Source organism: Bombus affinis, chromosome 17, assembly GCF_024516045.1.
Source record: "Bombus affinis isolate iyBomAffi1 chromosome 17, iyBomAffi1.2, whole genome shotgun sequence".
NCBI classification, from domain to species: Eukaryota; Metazoa; Arthropoda; class Insecta; order Hymenoptera; family Apidae; genus Bombus; species Bombus affinis.
Window position 1 is genome coordinate 379601 of NC_066360.1, and position 17952 is coordinate 397552.

Genomic DNA, 17952 nt, shown 5'->3' on the forward strand with positions numbered 1-17952 from the left:
GAGTGATTTGGGTGTGTGAAGTGTGTAATGTATATAGTGCGTGTTGTATGTACCGTGCTTATTGTGTATTTCGTTTCCAAGAAAATGGAGCATATATTGAACACATACTGTAATATAAAACGATTGCTATTTTCGTTGCAATTTTTCTATGTACAGCCTGGACACCTGTGGTACGTGTGTGGTTTTCCTGTGTAACATGTAACAACAACAATAAACGTTGTTTATATGTGTTATTATTTATTAATTACTTATGAACGCAAAGAATTAAAGGAGACATCAATTTTTTCTATTTGAAAATTTCATGAGTTTTATGTTGTTATGGATTTTAATTAGTAGACAGGTGTAATACTTTTAATCTACGATTTTTCTCACAAAATGTTGCGCGGGATAGTTTACGTCTTCGAATGTCATGATCTTCTTCTCTACGACTTGTACCGGGTAAGCTGCTGCACACATATCGTTCGACACGAATCGCTGTGCGGCCTGCAGCTCAAGCTGACCTATTCTCGTCCATGTGAGGCGGTTTGCATGCGTACAGGGGCATTTTAGCTAATTTTAACTGACAATAACTAAAAAACAAAGTTGAAAACGCAATTTCTTTATTCTTGATTTCCATCTTTACTTTTCTTCAAAAATCACCCCTTAAATTCTTTTACACCTGTATATTACTATACTTTATAGAATATATATATATATATATAATATAGTCACCTTTTGCAATCGGTACTGCAGCATGAATAATCAGCCCTCCAGTATCAGTGAAACTTTTCGAGCAATTTGCTTTACAGTTATGCTCAAGTAATGATGTCAGTTCGTAAACTGCTACGTATGGTGGATCAGTAAGCGGAACTTCATGTCCATTAACCTGCAATTTAAGTGTTTGTCATTCATATTTTTTTAGATTTATTTTTAAACCCATAGAATGTATGATATGTTTATATTTGATCAAGATAATTAAAAGAGTGCTGATTGAAAATAATATATAGTCGGATCCCGTATGACACGATGCTTCTCTAACGTGGACTAAAAATTACGCCAATGCTTCCATATAACGCGATTAAGAAGCTGCAGCAAATGACTCTTTTCTAATATAAAAATATGTAAGTCTTTGAATTAACTCGACGCGCAGTTTTGCATTAACTCTTGTGCCATAAAGAGTTGTTTACAATTGGTATTGTGAACAGTTATTATTGTGGGTCGCATATTATTTTGTCATATTAAGAAAAGACTACATATTTACTTGTCGGAGATGAAAAAACACCGGAATCCCTCCTTGGATTCGCGGGAATACCGTAACTTTGTAACTTGGATTAAACAAATGTCGTTCCGATTGTTCGAGATTTATGATCATGAGCTTGGGCCCGAGGCGACAATCAGTCGCCGAACGTAGCCGCGGTCAAAGGGATGAACGTTTTATCTAACAAAGGCACAGAGTAACTCTATACCTCTCCTTAAAAGAAATAGTCGTAGCGACACGTGGCAGTAAATACTTCAATAGTTTCTATCCCGCGGCCCGACACACGCAGATTTTGTCCTCCGGGTAAGATGACCGCCGGGTGTCGGCATGCCTTTGTAGTGTATGTTTAGCTAACGTGAGGACCCGCTATAGATCTTAAGATTTAGTCAAGCGAAGTCCGGCAAATAGACTTTGTTGCAACTACGGGAAGATAGGAGAAACCTATCTTCCACGAGCGATGTCCCCCGTCAACAACCTCCCCTCAAGGGCGGCCAGCATCTCTTTCAAAACGCCGATATGGAGATCGACCAATTAGCAACAGCGCTAATTTCCCTCACCTTTGGAACGAAAGCTTTCTTTGACGAATCCGAGGATCTCATGTCCTTAGACCCACCCATTATAGTTTTCCTCGACGGCATCGTCGAGACGGAGAGTTACTCTCCGGTACGATCTCGACGACGATTCAAGTAACTCTCGGATACGTAGTGATTGCCCTATGCATTAACATTGAGTACAACTTAGACGCTAAAGAAGAGTAGAGTTCGTCATCCCGTTGACCGTGGATTCGTTATTGAGCCTAGGATCATTGTCATTAGCTTCTCGAGTATCTAATTATCGCGATTACTTGTCCAATTCCATCATAGTCATATTTGCACTAGTAAATATCTCCTCTATTGCATAATGATCACGTCTAGCGCCAATAGGAATTCATTTCACGCCCTTAACCCTAACTCTAATCTTAACGCCAACCCGACATACTTAATTATATTTTTTTGCACTCTTGAATTCGTAACGGAACGTATATCTCGCGTTATAGGAAGTGCTATTGTACTACATTGTAACCGTATCAATTATATACACAGATCCATTGATTAATATCTGAAACAGGTCTTTACGTCTCAGAGCTCAAGCTTTCAAGCATTAACTCAAGGATCTGTCAGGTTAAACACGATGCGTAAACGAGAAGTCAAGACACATTTTGTACTTTTGCTGCGTATTCCCCTCAAACCGAGGAGTAACGGGCAGGAACGCGGCCGTCACACTGAGACGCGATCTAATACGGTGTAACTAGCAACAAACAACAATTAACAACAGTTGACAATTAACAATTAGCAACGCTTGGTAACGATCAATGTTTGACGCAGGTTATAGGAAGTCGAGCGCTCGTTTCGCGTAATCTTTCGCACTTCGCAGCTCGGGGCAGACTGAATCTCTTTGATTCAAAAGCCACGCCGATTCTTTTCTTTGTTAGCCATCGATATCGCGCGCGTTTGTTAGAAGTCCGCGACGACTGCCACGTGTGCGGTCTCCCGAAAATTCGGCGAAGGAGCCGTAGGGATATCGATGACACCTAAGGCTTGTCGGCATAGCGCTTTTAAGATAAAGCGCTTTGTACCGCGAAACCGTTGGAAATTTCCGAGGTCGAGTGCCGCCACAAATCTATAGGAAGCAACACAACTGCCATCGAAAAGCAGCTACCAAAATCTTCACCAATATAAATCGAAGCTCAGTCAAAGAGCCACTCACGGAACTAATGGAAAAAATAGCCAATGATGACTGTACTCTCAAACAAATGAAAGATAATCAGGTCAAAGTCCAAGTTAATACTCCTGAAATTTATAGAGAACTTACTCTCGTATTAAAAGATAGAATGCAAACTTCTACACTTACCAACTAAAGAAGAATAGAAGCTGTAAGGTAGTACATAGATGAATGCATCCTACAACCAACACTATAGTTCAATAATTAACGAACTGAAGGAACTAAATCACCAGGAAAATTAACAACATAATTAAACACGCCGACGTGAACGTGTTAATGAAAATAATGAAAACCATTAATGAAACCGTTAAAAAACCGTTAATGAAAACCATTAAATAAAATCTTCTTAGTACCATACAGAAACTGACGAATACTATCTGAATTTTATTCCATTACGATATACTTGACAACGAACAAGCGGATGTCATTCTTAAAGAAGCTGCAAACTGACTAGAATATGTTCTAATTAACGGAAACACGGAAACATTATTATCAACCATGTAAAAACAACGGTAAAATCTGAAATAAAACTAACGAATCAGCATACGCAATATACCTATGTTTTGCAACAACCATCCATTGACGACTAACAAGGTGTTGATACAAATGCGTTAAACTTAGACAATATGAACAAAGATAAGCACAAAACCAGATACTCCGCTCACGTTCAGAAATCATATAAAAAGTACAAATTGGTTGAAGATACTAAATTATATTATAAAACTTAATTTCGGCACTATGACAACGAAACCAAGTTATTGTGAAAGAACTACTCAACGTGGTAATTTAAATCTGTTTTCAATTGTGTGTTAATTTATAGTCAGCGAATTATAGTTTTAATATTACTTTAATAAATAATTTTTTATTATAATATAGTCTAATAAGCTAATATTTTAACAATATTTAAATAAAAAAATAAATTATAATATAAATTAATAAACCAATTTTTCCTACCTTTTCAGTACTTCTCGTTTGTTACTTCGAGCTTGCGTTAGTATATGTGAACATTATATGAATGTATACCCTATAGCAGTTATTTAATGTGAGATATACGCAGTGTACATTATGTTCATTATCTTCCTTTATTAAAATTGTTTAGTAATAAGCAACAATAGACAACGTAGACGACAATAAATAATAACTCAATAAATGTTTGATACTGTTGTCTATACAGTATAGTGCAACATAATTTTTGTTGGTCTTTGTACATTTGCTAAAAATGATAGAGCTTAGAAATTAAAATTGTGCGCTGTCCAAATCCGCAGAAGCCGATAATTGCATTAAACGGCTTTTGTCATTGTAAACACACACGCAGTCGACGTAAAAAGTATTCGTACAATAACTGATTTCAACAAAAATTTTGTAGAACATCGTTTATTAATAAAATTTTAACAAATAAAAGTTATATACGCATTTTTACAAGTCTGTAGAATAATTTTCATGAAATAAAGCGGGGATATCTATGTTCTCCGTGAAAATATTAACAAATATCTAAAAAATGGCAAAAATATATGCGTAATAAATATTCGTACAGTTATAGTTCAAGGGAAAAAATGATTAAGACAAGTATAATTATTTTAATATTTAGCAGATTCCTTTTGATTTTATTATGACTTGAAGCCGTTGTCACGTAAAATAAAAAAAGGGGTAGCTCGAACGAAAAGAAAAAAAAATAAGGTAACAAAAAAACAAAAGAATTTATTTCTTGTACTCTGAGTTTACACTGACTGCGATTTGGTTCTGAGCACCAGCCGTGACTTTCCAAGACCGAAGCTCTTACAATTTGACTTTCTGTGGGATCTGTTTCTTCTTTGTTTGTCATCCCTCAATATCCCCACTACCCTGTAGGCATACGTGACCGTTGCCACGCTTCTACAACATTCGGTGGAAGGACCGTTGGGATATAGATGACTCATTAGGCACTTCGGCGATATACATTGTCGCCAAGGTCGCCACATCTTTATCTCCATCATCGGTCCATCGAATTTGAAGTATGTCGGTCGTGACACCGCCGTGGCATTGAATTTGTCAGATTGACAAAGATTCTACTTACAATATTTTTCCATTTTTGTAAAAGTGTCCTCATTGAATCATTTCCAGACGAAATATGGTGACTCTATATTTTGCGTTTTAGGTGGTCCCATATATTTTCAATAATGTTTATATCTAGGAATTGTGGAGATATTTTAAGTGTTCCCGAATATTGTTCGTTTTTCAAACCTATTTTCTCTGCACTTTGATGCAGATTGTCTTTTATGCTATGAAGCGCTAACTGTAGAAATATTTATTACGCGTAGATATTTTTCTAGATATTTATTAATAGTTGAACAATAGAGATAGAAAATTATTTTGTGAGAAAACTTATTTTCTGAAAATTAGTTTGTAGGCTTCTAGGAATACATATATAATTTCTATTTGTTAAAATTTAGTTACTAAACGCTCTACGAAATGTATTACAAACGTGTACTAAATGTTCTACTATAATTTTGTTATAGTTAAGTTCTGTACAAATACTTTTTGTATTGACTGTATCTGGGAATATTATACGTTACGGAAACATACTTTTCGAGAATATTTATCGAATATGTGACATTTCTATTCGTCTTAATATTTATAACGCAGATTTAAAATATTGATTGAATTTCTACCTGCAAGATACCGACGATTTTTGTCATTTCCTCCTCCAATATATCATCTGTTTTGAAAAATCTTTTAATAAAGCGAACAGTGTTTGACAGTTCATGGAAATTTATTCGATCGTAATGACTTTCGAGCGATAGTAATTTCTTATAAGATTCCAAATTAACATCCTTCGATGCTAACGCTCTTATGACAGTTATACATTGATAACTTGGATGTGGGTGGCCAAATTCAGTTATAGATACCTGAAACATTACATTATTATATCAGTATACAATGTTAACAAATCTCTTTCATACATCTACCGATAAAAATGTATAAGAATAGCTATAGAGTTTCTTCTGACATAAGAAATAGCAATAATCGAACAAGAAGCATCACCCGAGAATGACACGCCGATTTTGATGAAACTTTGCGTATTTATTATGCAATCAAAAATATCTCACACAAATTTTTTATCGACGATCGATTTACCCGTAGAGACAGGAAACAGCTCTTAAAGTTGTTCACTAAAAACATATTTTCTGGAATGTCTCTAAAATTATGAATCTTGTGCTTTTGGACGAGTATGGTTAAACCTTTTCATTCAAAAGGCAACTCTCAGTCACCACCAATATTGGTTCGTAAGTTGGTTCCTTAGCTCTTTTTGTTCTTTGTCAGGAAGTGTAAAGTATTAGACTTTTAAATGGAGATAAAATATTTAATCCCAACTCCGAAACTATGATACTGTCAACGTCTCCAACGTTAGTTCGGATTTGACGATCATGGCAAAAGTATTATAGTTTAGGAACCCCAAAAAAGTGGTTTTCGGAAGTGAAATTAGTTCAAACGAAGATGTTTGATTTTGAACTGTTGAAAAATGAGATCAACTATATTAAAGAAGAATTTCGTATATTCAAGAATATTACGAAATCATATTTTCAAAGATGTAAATATAGATAAATTATTAGAGTATAATGTTTTTGTAAGTTGATTTGTATATAAAATCATTTTACGCTAGCTGTAAGACACGCGTCTTGTATACGCTGAATCATCCGAAGTTGCTGCTACGTCTGACCGAAAAAACCCTCGAGTGCGAAGGGTTAAATCAACTTCTTCGGTACGATGCGCTACTATAGTGGTTTTTGCGAATGTCATCTTATATTATCTTATATTATATTATATATGTCGGAGATGAAAGAACACCGGAACTCCTCCTTGGATTCGCGGGAATACCGTAACTCTGTAACTTAGCATAAACAAATGTCGCTCCGATTGTTCGAGATTTATGATCATGAGCTTGGGCTCGAGGCGACGATCAGTCGCCGAACATAGCCGCGGTCAAAGGGATGAACGTTTTATCTAACAAAGGCACAGAGTAACTCTATACCTCTCCTTAAAAGAAATAGTCGTAGCGACACGTGGCAGTAAATACTTCAATAGTTTCTATCCCGCGGCCCGACACACGCAGATTTTGTCCTCCGGGTAAGATGACCGCCGGGTGTCGGCATGCCTTTGTAGTGTATGTTTAGCTAACGTGAGGACCCGCTATAGATCTTAAGATTTAGTCAAGCGAAGTCCGTCAAATAGACTTTGTTGCAACTACGGGAAGATAGGAGAAACCTATCTTCCACGAACGTTGCCCCCCCGTCAACAACCTCCACTCAAGGGCGGCCAGCATCTCTTTCAAAACGCCGATATGGAGATCGACCAATTAGCAACAGCGCTAATTTCCCTCTCCTTTGGAACGAAAGCTTTCTTTGACGAATCCGAGGATCTCATATCCTTAGACCCACCCAACATAGTTTTCCTCGACGACATCGTCGAGACGGAGAGTCATTCTTTCGTGTGGTCTCATTGACGAGTGACAGTACTATTTTACAATCAGTGAATACCTCACGTCTAGTTAACAAAGAGTTAGATTTGAACTGTGCGATAACATACGTTTATCATCCCGTGACCGCGGATTCGTTTGAACCTAAGGTCATTATCACTAGTGCTACGAGTGCTTAATCTTGTTAATAAGCCTGTGCTAATAAACTCTCCGTTGTATCACGACAATGGCTAATTCTAATGAAAATTCATTAAACGCCCATCTCCATAATCTTGACTTTAATCCGACATATATATTATGAGATTACATCTTATATTATATTACATATTATATGTCATCTTATATTATCACTCTACTGACTCATTCGCTCACCGTTTGAACTAAATGATCTATTTCATTTGTCTTGCTTCATACGCTTTTGCCTTCACAACGTTTTATAACAGTGTTAACAATATACAGACAGAATATATAGTCTTTGTTTTTGGTACGCCAGTGTCAGGTATGAATTGTTGTTTTTCATTAAAATAAATATACCATTATTAGATGCTCTTTTTAACATGCCGATCCGTATTCTTATAATTTTTCAGAATCTTCAACCTTAAAATATCGCTTCAAAATAGAAAAATAAGAGCAATTTGAAAGACACTATCGCGTTATGAGTGTGAAAATTGTAACGTGGGTCTATGTGTCGTACCGTACTTTAAAATATATCACACTCAATTGTATTATTATTTATGTAGTATATTAATGGGTCTTTAGAGGAAAGGACAAGTAATGATGTTTTGATTTAATAAAAAATATTCAAAACAACGAAATGATTACAATGCTGTCGTACGTCTTATTCTCATACTCGGCTTTCGACTTCCCGATTCACACTCTCCGGCTTCCGCACTCGCTCGCTCTCGCTTCTCAACTCACACTGTCTTTAGCATCTCTTTGTCTTTTTCCGACCTATCGCGCACGTGTCCCGAAAACGTCCGTGGCCAGGGTCACGCAGGTCTTTACCACGAAACTATTCACTTGAAAGGACCGACGACACCTTGATGTACCCGACGATGCCGCGGCTCTCGCGACATTGTTTACGGTTCGGCCGATATCTTAGGCCTTTTGCCCACGATACTACATTTATTAAAGTAAATTATTATAGTTACAGTATATGCATCATATCTTTAAGAAAAATTATAATTTAGTTATGAAACACTTCGTTCCAATGTGCTTGCATAGGGAGCAGCATTATCCGTCACACATTGCAGTGCTATATCGTCCATTTATGTAGGATTAAGACAGTATAAAATAAATTAATTGTAAGCTAGAAAATATTCTTTTAAAAACAGGAGTAACATTTGCATCTTAAAAAACAATAAAATGCACTCTTTTAACGATTAATTCTGCAACATTCCCGATTCTGGATTATTCCAAAATTCTCTGCACAAGTAACAACCCCTTCTATACTTATTTGAATTGTATATTAAAAATCATTATTGTTTTTTTAATATTTTCTGTTAATACTTATTGATTTTCATGTAAACGCATTGATCAGAATTTTGATTTTACTAAGATTTTACTTTGATTTTATATTACAATTAGATGAATTTAAATTCAAGTTGGATTAGATCTGTTACTGCAGACAATTGTTACGCTTGGATTGAAAACTTGATAAAAGTTAACCAGTAGAAATGCGATATACAGGGTGTTACACTTAAAGCAGGCCATCTAAATATTTTCTCTGTCTATGCATAATACGAGACATATTCCTTACGTAATTTAAGTGATTTCAAGTGGCGATTTAGATGGATGAACATTTTTTAAATAAATATTCTTTCATATGTTCTTTTCCAGGTAACCCATGTTTTTCTACGTATACATAAATAATTTTTGTTGTTGTATGTTATAGCTAACGTTACTGTATATTCATCCACGTACAATAGTACGATTTTCAAACGATCTCGGATTCTAATATTTTTTAATTAATGGAATTTACTTCCTGCGAGATTACAGGTTTCAGCGATAACAAGAGGTCGATCGTCAATTTGAAATTGTACAGGAACAAATGTACTATTTCTGTCTAGATATTCAAGGATTTGGTAACTGTTAGATCTCTCAGTGTATCGACAAACGATCTGCGATGCATTATTCAAAGCAGGAGGAAGCTACAATGGTTTTATCGTGATCTGTATACGCAAGTGTTGATGGAAACAAGCGTGCGAGATGTAAATCTGTTACTCGTAATAGAAGTCGCAGGAACATCATCACCAATTAATCAAATTAGAAGGTTCGTGAGAATTATGTATCGGTATAAATCCAACATTAATTTGGTATTAGCGTGTCAAACATATTCCGCATGCCTGATTCATAAAAATGTTATCCTTTTCATCTATTTTTTCATCAAGGCCTTCACAGAAATCACTTTTCAAATCGCGTATTGCAGTATAGTGGACGAAAGGCCTAAGAGATATCGGGCGAACTATAAACAATGTCGCGTGAAAGCCGAAGTGCCGAAAGACAGTTTCGAATAGTTTCGACATTAATCGAATAGTTTCGCGTAAGAGGCCTGCGTGACCCTAACCACAAGCGATTGCGGAACACGTGCGTGGTGGGGCTAAGACGAGAGACAAAGGGATGCTAAAGGACAAAGACGAATTAACAGTCAGTGTTGGTTGAGAAGCCAGAGAGTGTAAATCGAGAAGTTAGGGAATGCGAATTGCGTTGTCGAGAGAGTGTAGTCCGCGTGTGAGAGAGCGATGGAACCATAGTGACGAGAGTGGCAAATCAACTATTTAGTTGTCTTAATTATAATTTATTGTGATTAGCTTACGTTAAACAACCATCGTTTCCTGTTTAATCAACATCTGTTTAATCCATTTATTTTAAATAAACTAATTGTAGTAAAGATCCTACAATATTTTTAAACGCTGTATACGGTAAAAGTTGAGTTGCTGTTATATATAGGAAGAAGTTGTTCAGAATGTTGATGTTCTTAAAAAAACTGATGGTTTCAAAAAGTGCGAGTATTGGAAGAAACGGTTTGCAGATTAGTGTTTAGCTTACAAAAATAAAAATAGTTAGATTATCTTAACAATGAAATAGTGTAATTACCTTATGATCTCTGCGAGTAGAAGAAAAATTACACTCTAATCCATGGTCTTTGCAATCTTGACAGAGAGGCCAACCACATTTTCCACAAGCTACTGCAATGCTTTCATTCAAGACCGTGTAACAGCGAAGGCACACAGGAGCGCAATTATACATAGGACCTGCTATCAGAGGTTGATCATCTTTCAAAACAATTTCCCCAACTTTGATATTTCGTGTGGCTATACAATGACGACCCAATAAGGAATCTTCCGCTAACTGTAAAACGAGGTACGTAATTAATTTCGAATTTTTCTTTGAAATTTGTCCAAAGTGGTGTAATAATTAAGATTGGTAGCACGCGAATGACAATGTTTATTGAGATGCTATTGCGCCATGATTATAGTCCGTATACATGTTTATAAAACTATTTAATAGATCAATTTCATATTCCTTGTATAATCTTCTAATAGTTTTAGTTTCGTAGAGCTTCGTCTCTCGTATCTCTACGATGTAGTTACATTTACTTTGGATAACGTTAAGCCTTTTATTCCCCTCATTTTCATACACTGTTAGAATATCACATTTGTTATTTACGAAACTGAATGTGTATCTGGTAAAGCTGGTATTATCAGCAAACACAAATACTTTAATGTCCATGAATGTTGAGATACCGACTGTGTATAGCGTATATAAAATTACTCTTAAGACACTTTCTTAGAAAATTTCTACGTTTATGTCCGTCTATACTTTCTTATGGAAACATGCCCTAATGGTTTGTAACACAATCTTACATACCATATACTATCGAAGACTTTAGTTAGAAGTGCTGACCAGCATTACTTATCCTCTAGTGCGCGATTCATTTTATTGGCTATTTCGTACATTTGTTGAATGATTGGGGTTAGGTTGGGGTTATTTATTCCTTTACTCAAATTGGTATTGTAACGGATTCTAATTCGTCTGCTTCGTTCTGAGATATTGTGTTCGTGCCTAGTACACGCATATATCGGCAATTAAAGAACGGAATTCCTCTTTGAATTTAATTCACTCTCCTTTGTGGACAGTTATTCGTGAGTCACGCGAACCATCCAGAAAGGTAAGATCGCTAATTGATTTGTTAATTAAATAAACGTCTACACTTGTTATTTGATATAAAGAGACGAACATGTTTTTAATTACACCAAGGAGATTTTTCAAATAGAGATTTAGAACGGTTTTTCACACAAGGTTTTTCATAAGCTTTTAAGCACTCTTATGCCAATTCCATGTCAGTTCCTCTATAAAATTTATTTTTAAAACATTCATTTATAAAACTCTAGTAATTATCAGGCGTCATCCGACGAGTATCCTCACCCCAATATAGTATCTTTATCTCTAAAGGCATATTAGCGAATGGCGAATTACAAGACTCGCAAAGTTAGATAAAATTATCTAAGCCAGACGATAGGGTATTTGAATTTGATTCGAGGCAGAACATTTTTTACTAAACATCTTTATAAACAACAAATTATATACAAATAATTGATTTAATATTTGGGTCCTAATATAATATAATATGGTAATTATGTAATATTTTGCACTCTTTTTTATTTTTATCTCATCGCAGCTTTGGATTCCGAGGTTTTGATGATTTTTGAATCTATTATAAAGATCCACATTTTGCATAACTTTTTCCTGTATATGTAAATATCGGTCAATAACTCCAGAGATATTCGCAAAAAACTATCAGTGAATTTTGCCTATAATTGTGCGGCCGTAACAGCGCACATGACACAATTAGTTGCCGGTCGTCTACAGGGTGGGTCGGACATCGCAGTACGACGGGACAAGGGCTGATTCTGCACGAAACAATAAGTCGAAAATATAAAGTAAAATTTTTTCATACGATGCTTCGTTCCTGAGAAAATTGAATTTCAAACTTTGTCAAGTATACTTAAGTACACTTAATTTGGTTAATTGTAAATGGCGATTAGGTAAACAATCAACACGAGATTATTATATGCGTGAAAATAATTAAAAAAATGTTAAACAATATTTTCCGGTCCCGCGCCCCATTTTCAAGGAAATGGAGTTTGAATGTATTTAATTACTAGCACGTCTGATACAGGCACATGATATAATTTTATTGAGATATGTGCGAGATATTGAGAATTTTGTGTGCTAGACTAGATTGGCCGTATAGTAGTGACACACGTATATGAGTATGCGTGTGTGGAATTATATGCGTGCACAGCGTCTCTATTCCGTTAGTAGTATGGTATAGAAGATGGTGAGACAAAGAGAGTGCTGAGACGCGTGCAAATGTATATCGATGAAGATCTTGTAAATCACATATTAAATAAGTGTGAAACTGTTTTGATATCAATTCTAAGTATAATCTAACTGTTCCTATACATTTATTTCGGCGATTAAGATCCACTATTCTCAACAATTTTCTAATTTATTTTTCTGCAAAGAAGGAAGCATCTTAGGAAAAATTTTTATTCTACATTTTTTGCTTATTTTCACATGGAGTTTAAGTTACTGCAATTATTTACTTTTAATCAGTCCGAGAAGTTGTCCAAACTGCTCAATCCAGATTGAAGGATATTCTTTTAGATTTTGCTTTAAAATATTTAAATAACCTTACTTGTCCATGGTATTTCCAATAAAAATAAGCTCGTTTACAGGATATTATTATTACTTTACCTCCTCGGGTAACAGTTTGGACAATCTTTCTTTCATCAATTCAGTATTTGGTTTTTGCCAAATAACACTGAAAACCATTAAATTTGCTTTCGTCTCAAAACAGTACTTCATCTTAGAACGCAGTATTTTCGTGTACATAACTAATAGTGAATTTCAATCCTTTTTTTTTTAATTTCGCAATGCATGTTTTCGTCTTGCAACTCTTGCGATTCATATCCAGCAGTTTTAAGTGTCCTTCGAACTGTTATGGGGTGTATTTCCCCGCTAGACTCACTTTTTACTAATCTAGCTACTTTCGAGGATATAGATTTAGGTTCTTTTTTTATTATACTGATTATCTTTCTTTTTCTCAGTCTCTAAGCTTCCGTGGACATTCGCTTCGTGTGGCATTTGTCACATGTTTTTTACCAAGGAATTATTTAATCGCATTTCTTACGGTAAAACGACTTCTGTTAATAATTTCTCCTACTTCCGAAAAAGATTTTCCTTGCTCATATAAATTTAATGCAGTCTTTCTTTTAACAATTGTTTTTTCATTTGTTTTATTTCCTGTTATTCACATTTTTCTTTTTTTGCGCAAAATATTCTTATTTACTTCAAAATATAACGATCAGTTTGAATGAAGGAACTTGCTGCGACATAACAGGTGTGCCAACAGCGGAAATGTTTCAGTGGAATTCACGCAGTAACTTATTTTTCAAGCGTGCCAATACTTTTGCTCCGCTGATCGAAAATTTTTTCCAAAAAAATATTACCGATTTCAAAATGCACTTAAAAGTAAAAAGTTATTTCCATTGTGTCAATTATAATTTCTATCTCTATTTAATAATTTCATAATTGAAATAATTTCCATTTCATTTATATCTTATTGGCACATATATGTAACGATAGTGACGATCATTTACTTACTAAATAGCATATTAAATATGTATATTGAAACCTTTTCAATAAAATACTTTCAGTATAATGAAACATTTCAATTCTATATTTATATAATTCAAATTTCAGCAAATTTACATTTAATTGTATTAAATTGTGAGATATTTTGACACAAAGTCATCAAGAACATGTTTTGATAGTGGCCAAATTGAAAAACTTTACTTGTATCTGTGAGAATACAAATTACGCTCAGTGTATTAATAGTATACAGGTTAATGGACTTGTATGTATAGCAAGCTCGTTACTACACTCCTCGTCAAAAAAATAGCCCAGGTGTGCTATATTTAATTTCTCAATGACGCGTGTCAAGTTTTTCGTCTGTACCGTATAATATCAAAACACTATGAGCTCAGAATATACGGTTCGTTGAAAATAATTAAAAATGTTATGAGGTTTAGTGTGTAACAAAAAAATTATTTTATTTTAAGAACGAAATGATAGCACACTCTGTTAATATGTTTAGAAATTAGTAGTTCATGATCTATCAACGAGTAAATATTACAGTATAATATTATATAAATTTGTAATTATGTGGGACGTGGAAAAAAATTAAACGAGTCTGTAGAAAAGCAAATTCTTGAACTAAAACAGCAACAGTTATCAGTAGCAAGTGTAATATGAAAGGAGAGACGTTTATCACTCCCGTAGACAAGGATGGAACATATATAAATGGTAAGGCACTATCACCTTTCGGCGACACTTACCAGATGTTTTTGGAGGGAGATTAGACCCCTCCTCAGTTGTGAAAGCGATGTTGAGGGGGCAACAAGAGTTCCTCGCAGTCCGCTCATATTGCGAAGACGTAAAGCTCGTAAAGGAACGAACAGAGCAGGAGAGGGTGAGAGGCAGAGTTCCGCGCCAAAGAACGACCCTGCGCCGCCCTAGGTGATCATAGGGGCCGACACGCCAAGGAGGGATAGCGTTGAGAGGGATGATCCCTCCTAATGCCCGAACTAACCAAGGAACGACTCCCTCAGACAGGAGAAGACACAAGAGTGCTCCCGCAGTATTTCGAAAGAGGTCCCGGGGCATTCCAGCTGGAATTCCAGATGGTCCACCGTGGAGATTTAGTAAGTAAAGTCCGACACTACCCCACCGCTGACCAGAAGAATCGAGGGGAGGGTGTCCATGAGGATTTCCCCAGTAACAAAAATATCGGAACTAATAAGATGAAGTCGTAAAGTAATACACAATTTCTTTAAAAATGTTGAAGATTATGGTAGAAGGAAAAGTATTGGACGGCCGTCATCGTTATCCAATCGTGATAAGCGAGCAATTTTGCGTGTAGCTTTCAACTCGCAGTTAACAACGAAGCAAGTAACGGAAAAATCTAATGTTAGTGCGAGTGTTTCAAGTGTTCTTCGAGTTCTACTATCCTGCAAAAATATCAAGTGGCTAAAATTGAAAAAGAAACCTTTGTTAACAACGAAACATAAAGTAGAACGTTTACGCTTTGCAAAAGAATGAGTGCATTGGAAAAAGAAATGGAGAAGGGTACTATTTTCAAACGAAAAATATTTAACTTGGATGGTCCTGATGGGTTCCAATATTATTTTCATGACACAAGAAAAGAGACAATGTCAGCAATGCGACGACAAATGGGAGGAAAGAGCGTGATGGTTTGAGCCGGCATCGGTTATTTCGGCAAAACAAGTATCAAGTTCATCGATGGGAGAATGAATAGTGTTTGATACATAAATTTAATCGAAGAACAAATAAATAATCACGCAGAACGCATTTCTGGAACTGATTACATCTTTCAACAAGATAATGTATCTATACACACATCAAGATTGGTCCAATCATACTTTAATGAAAATAATATATCTATTTTGCCGTGGCCCGCACGCTCCTCGGACCTGAATATTATTGAAAATTGCTGGGCAGAACTTGTTCACGGCGTATATGCGAATGGAAAGCAGTATCAACACGTACAAGAATTAAAAAATGCAATTGTACGCGAATGGGATACGTTAAGTCAAAATTATATCCAGAATCTATATAAATCGATGGCAAATCGTACAATAGAAGTAATAGAAAACAAAGGAGGATGTACCCGTTATTAAATAAGTGTATATATTTGATAAGTAATTATTGTTAGTTACAATTTATATTGATTATTATTTTCTTATTGTAAATGTGCTATCATTTTGTTCATAAAATAAATAAAACCATTTTTTTTTGTTACACATTAAACCTCATAATATTTTTAAATATTCTCAACGAACCGCATATTCTGAGCTCATAATGTTTCGATATTATGCGTTACAGACGAAAAACTTTACACGCGTCATTGAGTAATTAAAGATAGCACACCTGGGCTATCTTTTTGGCGGGGAGTGTAATTTAAAATCCAATCGTTACAATTACTGATGTTATACAATTAGAAATGGAACTGGGCTATGTATTAATAATATTTTTAATTTTATGTCGCCTTAGAGAAGGCTGTAATATATTCAATATGCTGTTTAATCAGTGAATGAGTTGTTGCATATGTGTAAAAATAAAATACATATAAGATAAAAATTATTTGATACTTTTCAGCGCTTTTCGAAGTCGGCGAGATTTTTCTCTTACAGAGCGTTTGTGACAAAAAGTCTTTTATATGACATTTTTTCGTGAAGCGAAATTCGATATTAAAAATCTAACGTAAAATACCTTCTGCTGTCATTAATAAGGCGGTAACTTATTTCTACCTAATTGTTATTTATTTCAATTCTTATCTTTTATTAATTAATGAAAAATAGCAAATAATAGGCTGTCTTGTCCCGATTTTCCGAATATTATATAGTAAACAGTGATAGATAGAAACTTATGCTCGAAAATGTATCCGTAGAAAAATGTTTCCTGCGATGAAAGCAGGAGTTGAAGCCTATATTAAGAAACGAGATTTCAAAGTTAGTTAGAAACTAGTGAACAAGTAATTCTTCGCAATGACAACAGTTAACATTGCACAAATTTGAGAAATTTTGCATGCGGGACCGATCGGCAAGCAACTATCTTTTGACGATGCAAAAGGTTTCATTCCGATAACGCAACCTGTATTTTCGAGCTATCGCGGGGAGACGCGGTCGTTAGAATACGCGTCAACGGGAGTCGTAAATTCCCGTTACGATTGCAATAATCGACACCACGAATAGTTCGATCCCCTGATTTCGGTTAGGATAATAGGGGTGATTCAGTTAGTATAACACTGTGGTTCATAGAGTTAAAGTAGATATATTTCCAACACTTTATACAATCACACAAGTAGTAACGCCGTTGGTTAAGATACAGATAATGAAGAGAAGGATTATTCTTAGATGAGAGAGTGATAGGAGCAGTCGGACTTGTGGGCACCGCGAGAGATGATGGAAACTCTTAGAGACGTAGGAACGGTGAGAGTTGTAGGAAATGCAGGAACTCTAGGCACCGTGGGAGCCGAAGAAATACTCTGATGTTCGTTCTGATGTGATTACGGAGGAAAGCTCGGTATGGGTGTGCCCTTTGAACGAAGAACGCGGATTCGTTGCTTACATGTTTAGTTAGGAAAGGTGAGAACAAGGATCCGCGCTATCCATTGGCTAAGACGTTAACGCTTGAAGATGGGAGATGTAAGCACCCCATCGGCATGACTCATGGGAAAATCCAGACATTTCTATTCTATAAATGCCTGGTTTTCCCTATCATATAATTACCAGTTTTTCCCGTTATAAATACCAGCTTTCTCCGTAATCTTTAAGCACTCTCAATAGACCTAATGACTTGTTTAAGTACCACATATAAACCCAAAATACTTGCAGGATTCAAGGTTCCTGCA

The 17952-nt window shown here is 35.5% G+C and overlaps 1 protein-coding gene and 1 non-coding gene across 4 annotated transcripts in view; one reads left to right on the top strand and one right to left on the bottom strand.

Annotated features, from left to right (window-relative positions):
- The window catches only part of LOC126926077 (SET domain-containing protein SmydA-8-like), a 165257-nt gene that overhangs the window by 31254 nt on the left and 116051 nt on the right, over positions 1 to 17952 (bottom strand). For all 3 annotated transcript variants that reach the window (XM_050742187.1, XM_050742185.1, XM_050742186.1), the window contains 3 exons: positions 10548 to 10802; positions 5647 to 5883; positions 712 to 865 (listed from right to left, as the gene is read on the bottom strand). In XM_050742187.1, the coding sequence (XP_050598144.1) occupies positions 712 to 865; positions 5647 to 5883; positions 10548 to 10700 (544 nt within the window). In that variant the 5' untranslated portion in view covers positions 10701 to 10802. The remainder of the gene's footprint in view (positions 1 to 711; positions 866 to 5646; positions 5884 to 10547; positions 10803 to 17952) is intronic.
- LOC126926410 (U6atac minor spliceosomal RNA) lies at positions 14764 to 14868 on the top strand. Its single transcript, XR_007714543.1, has one exon. It is a non-coding gene; the product is annotated as a U6atac minor spliceosomal RNA (small nuclear RNA).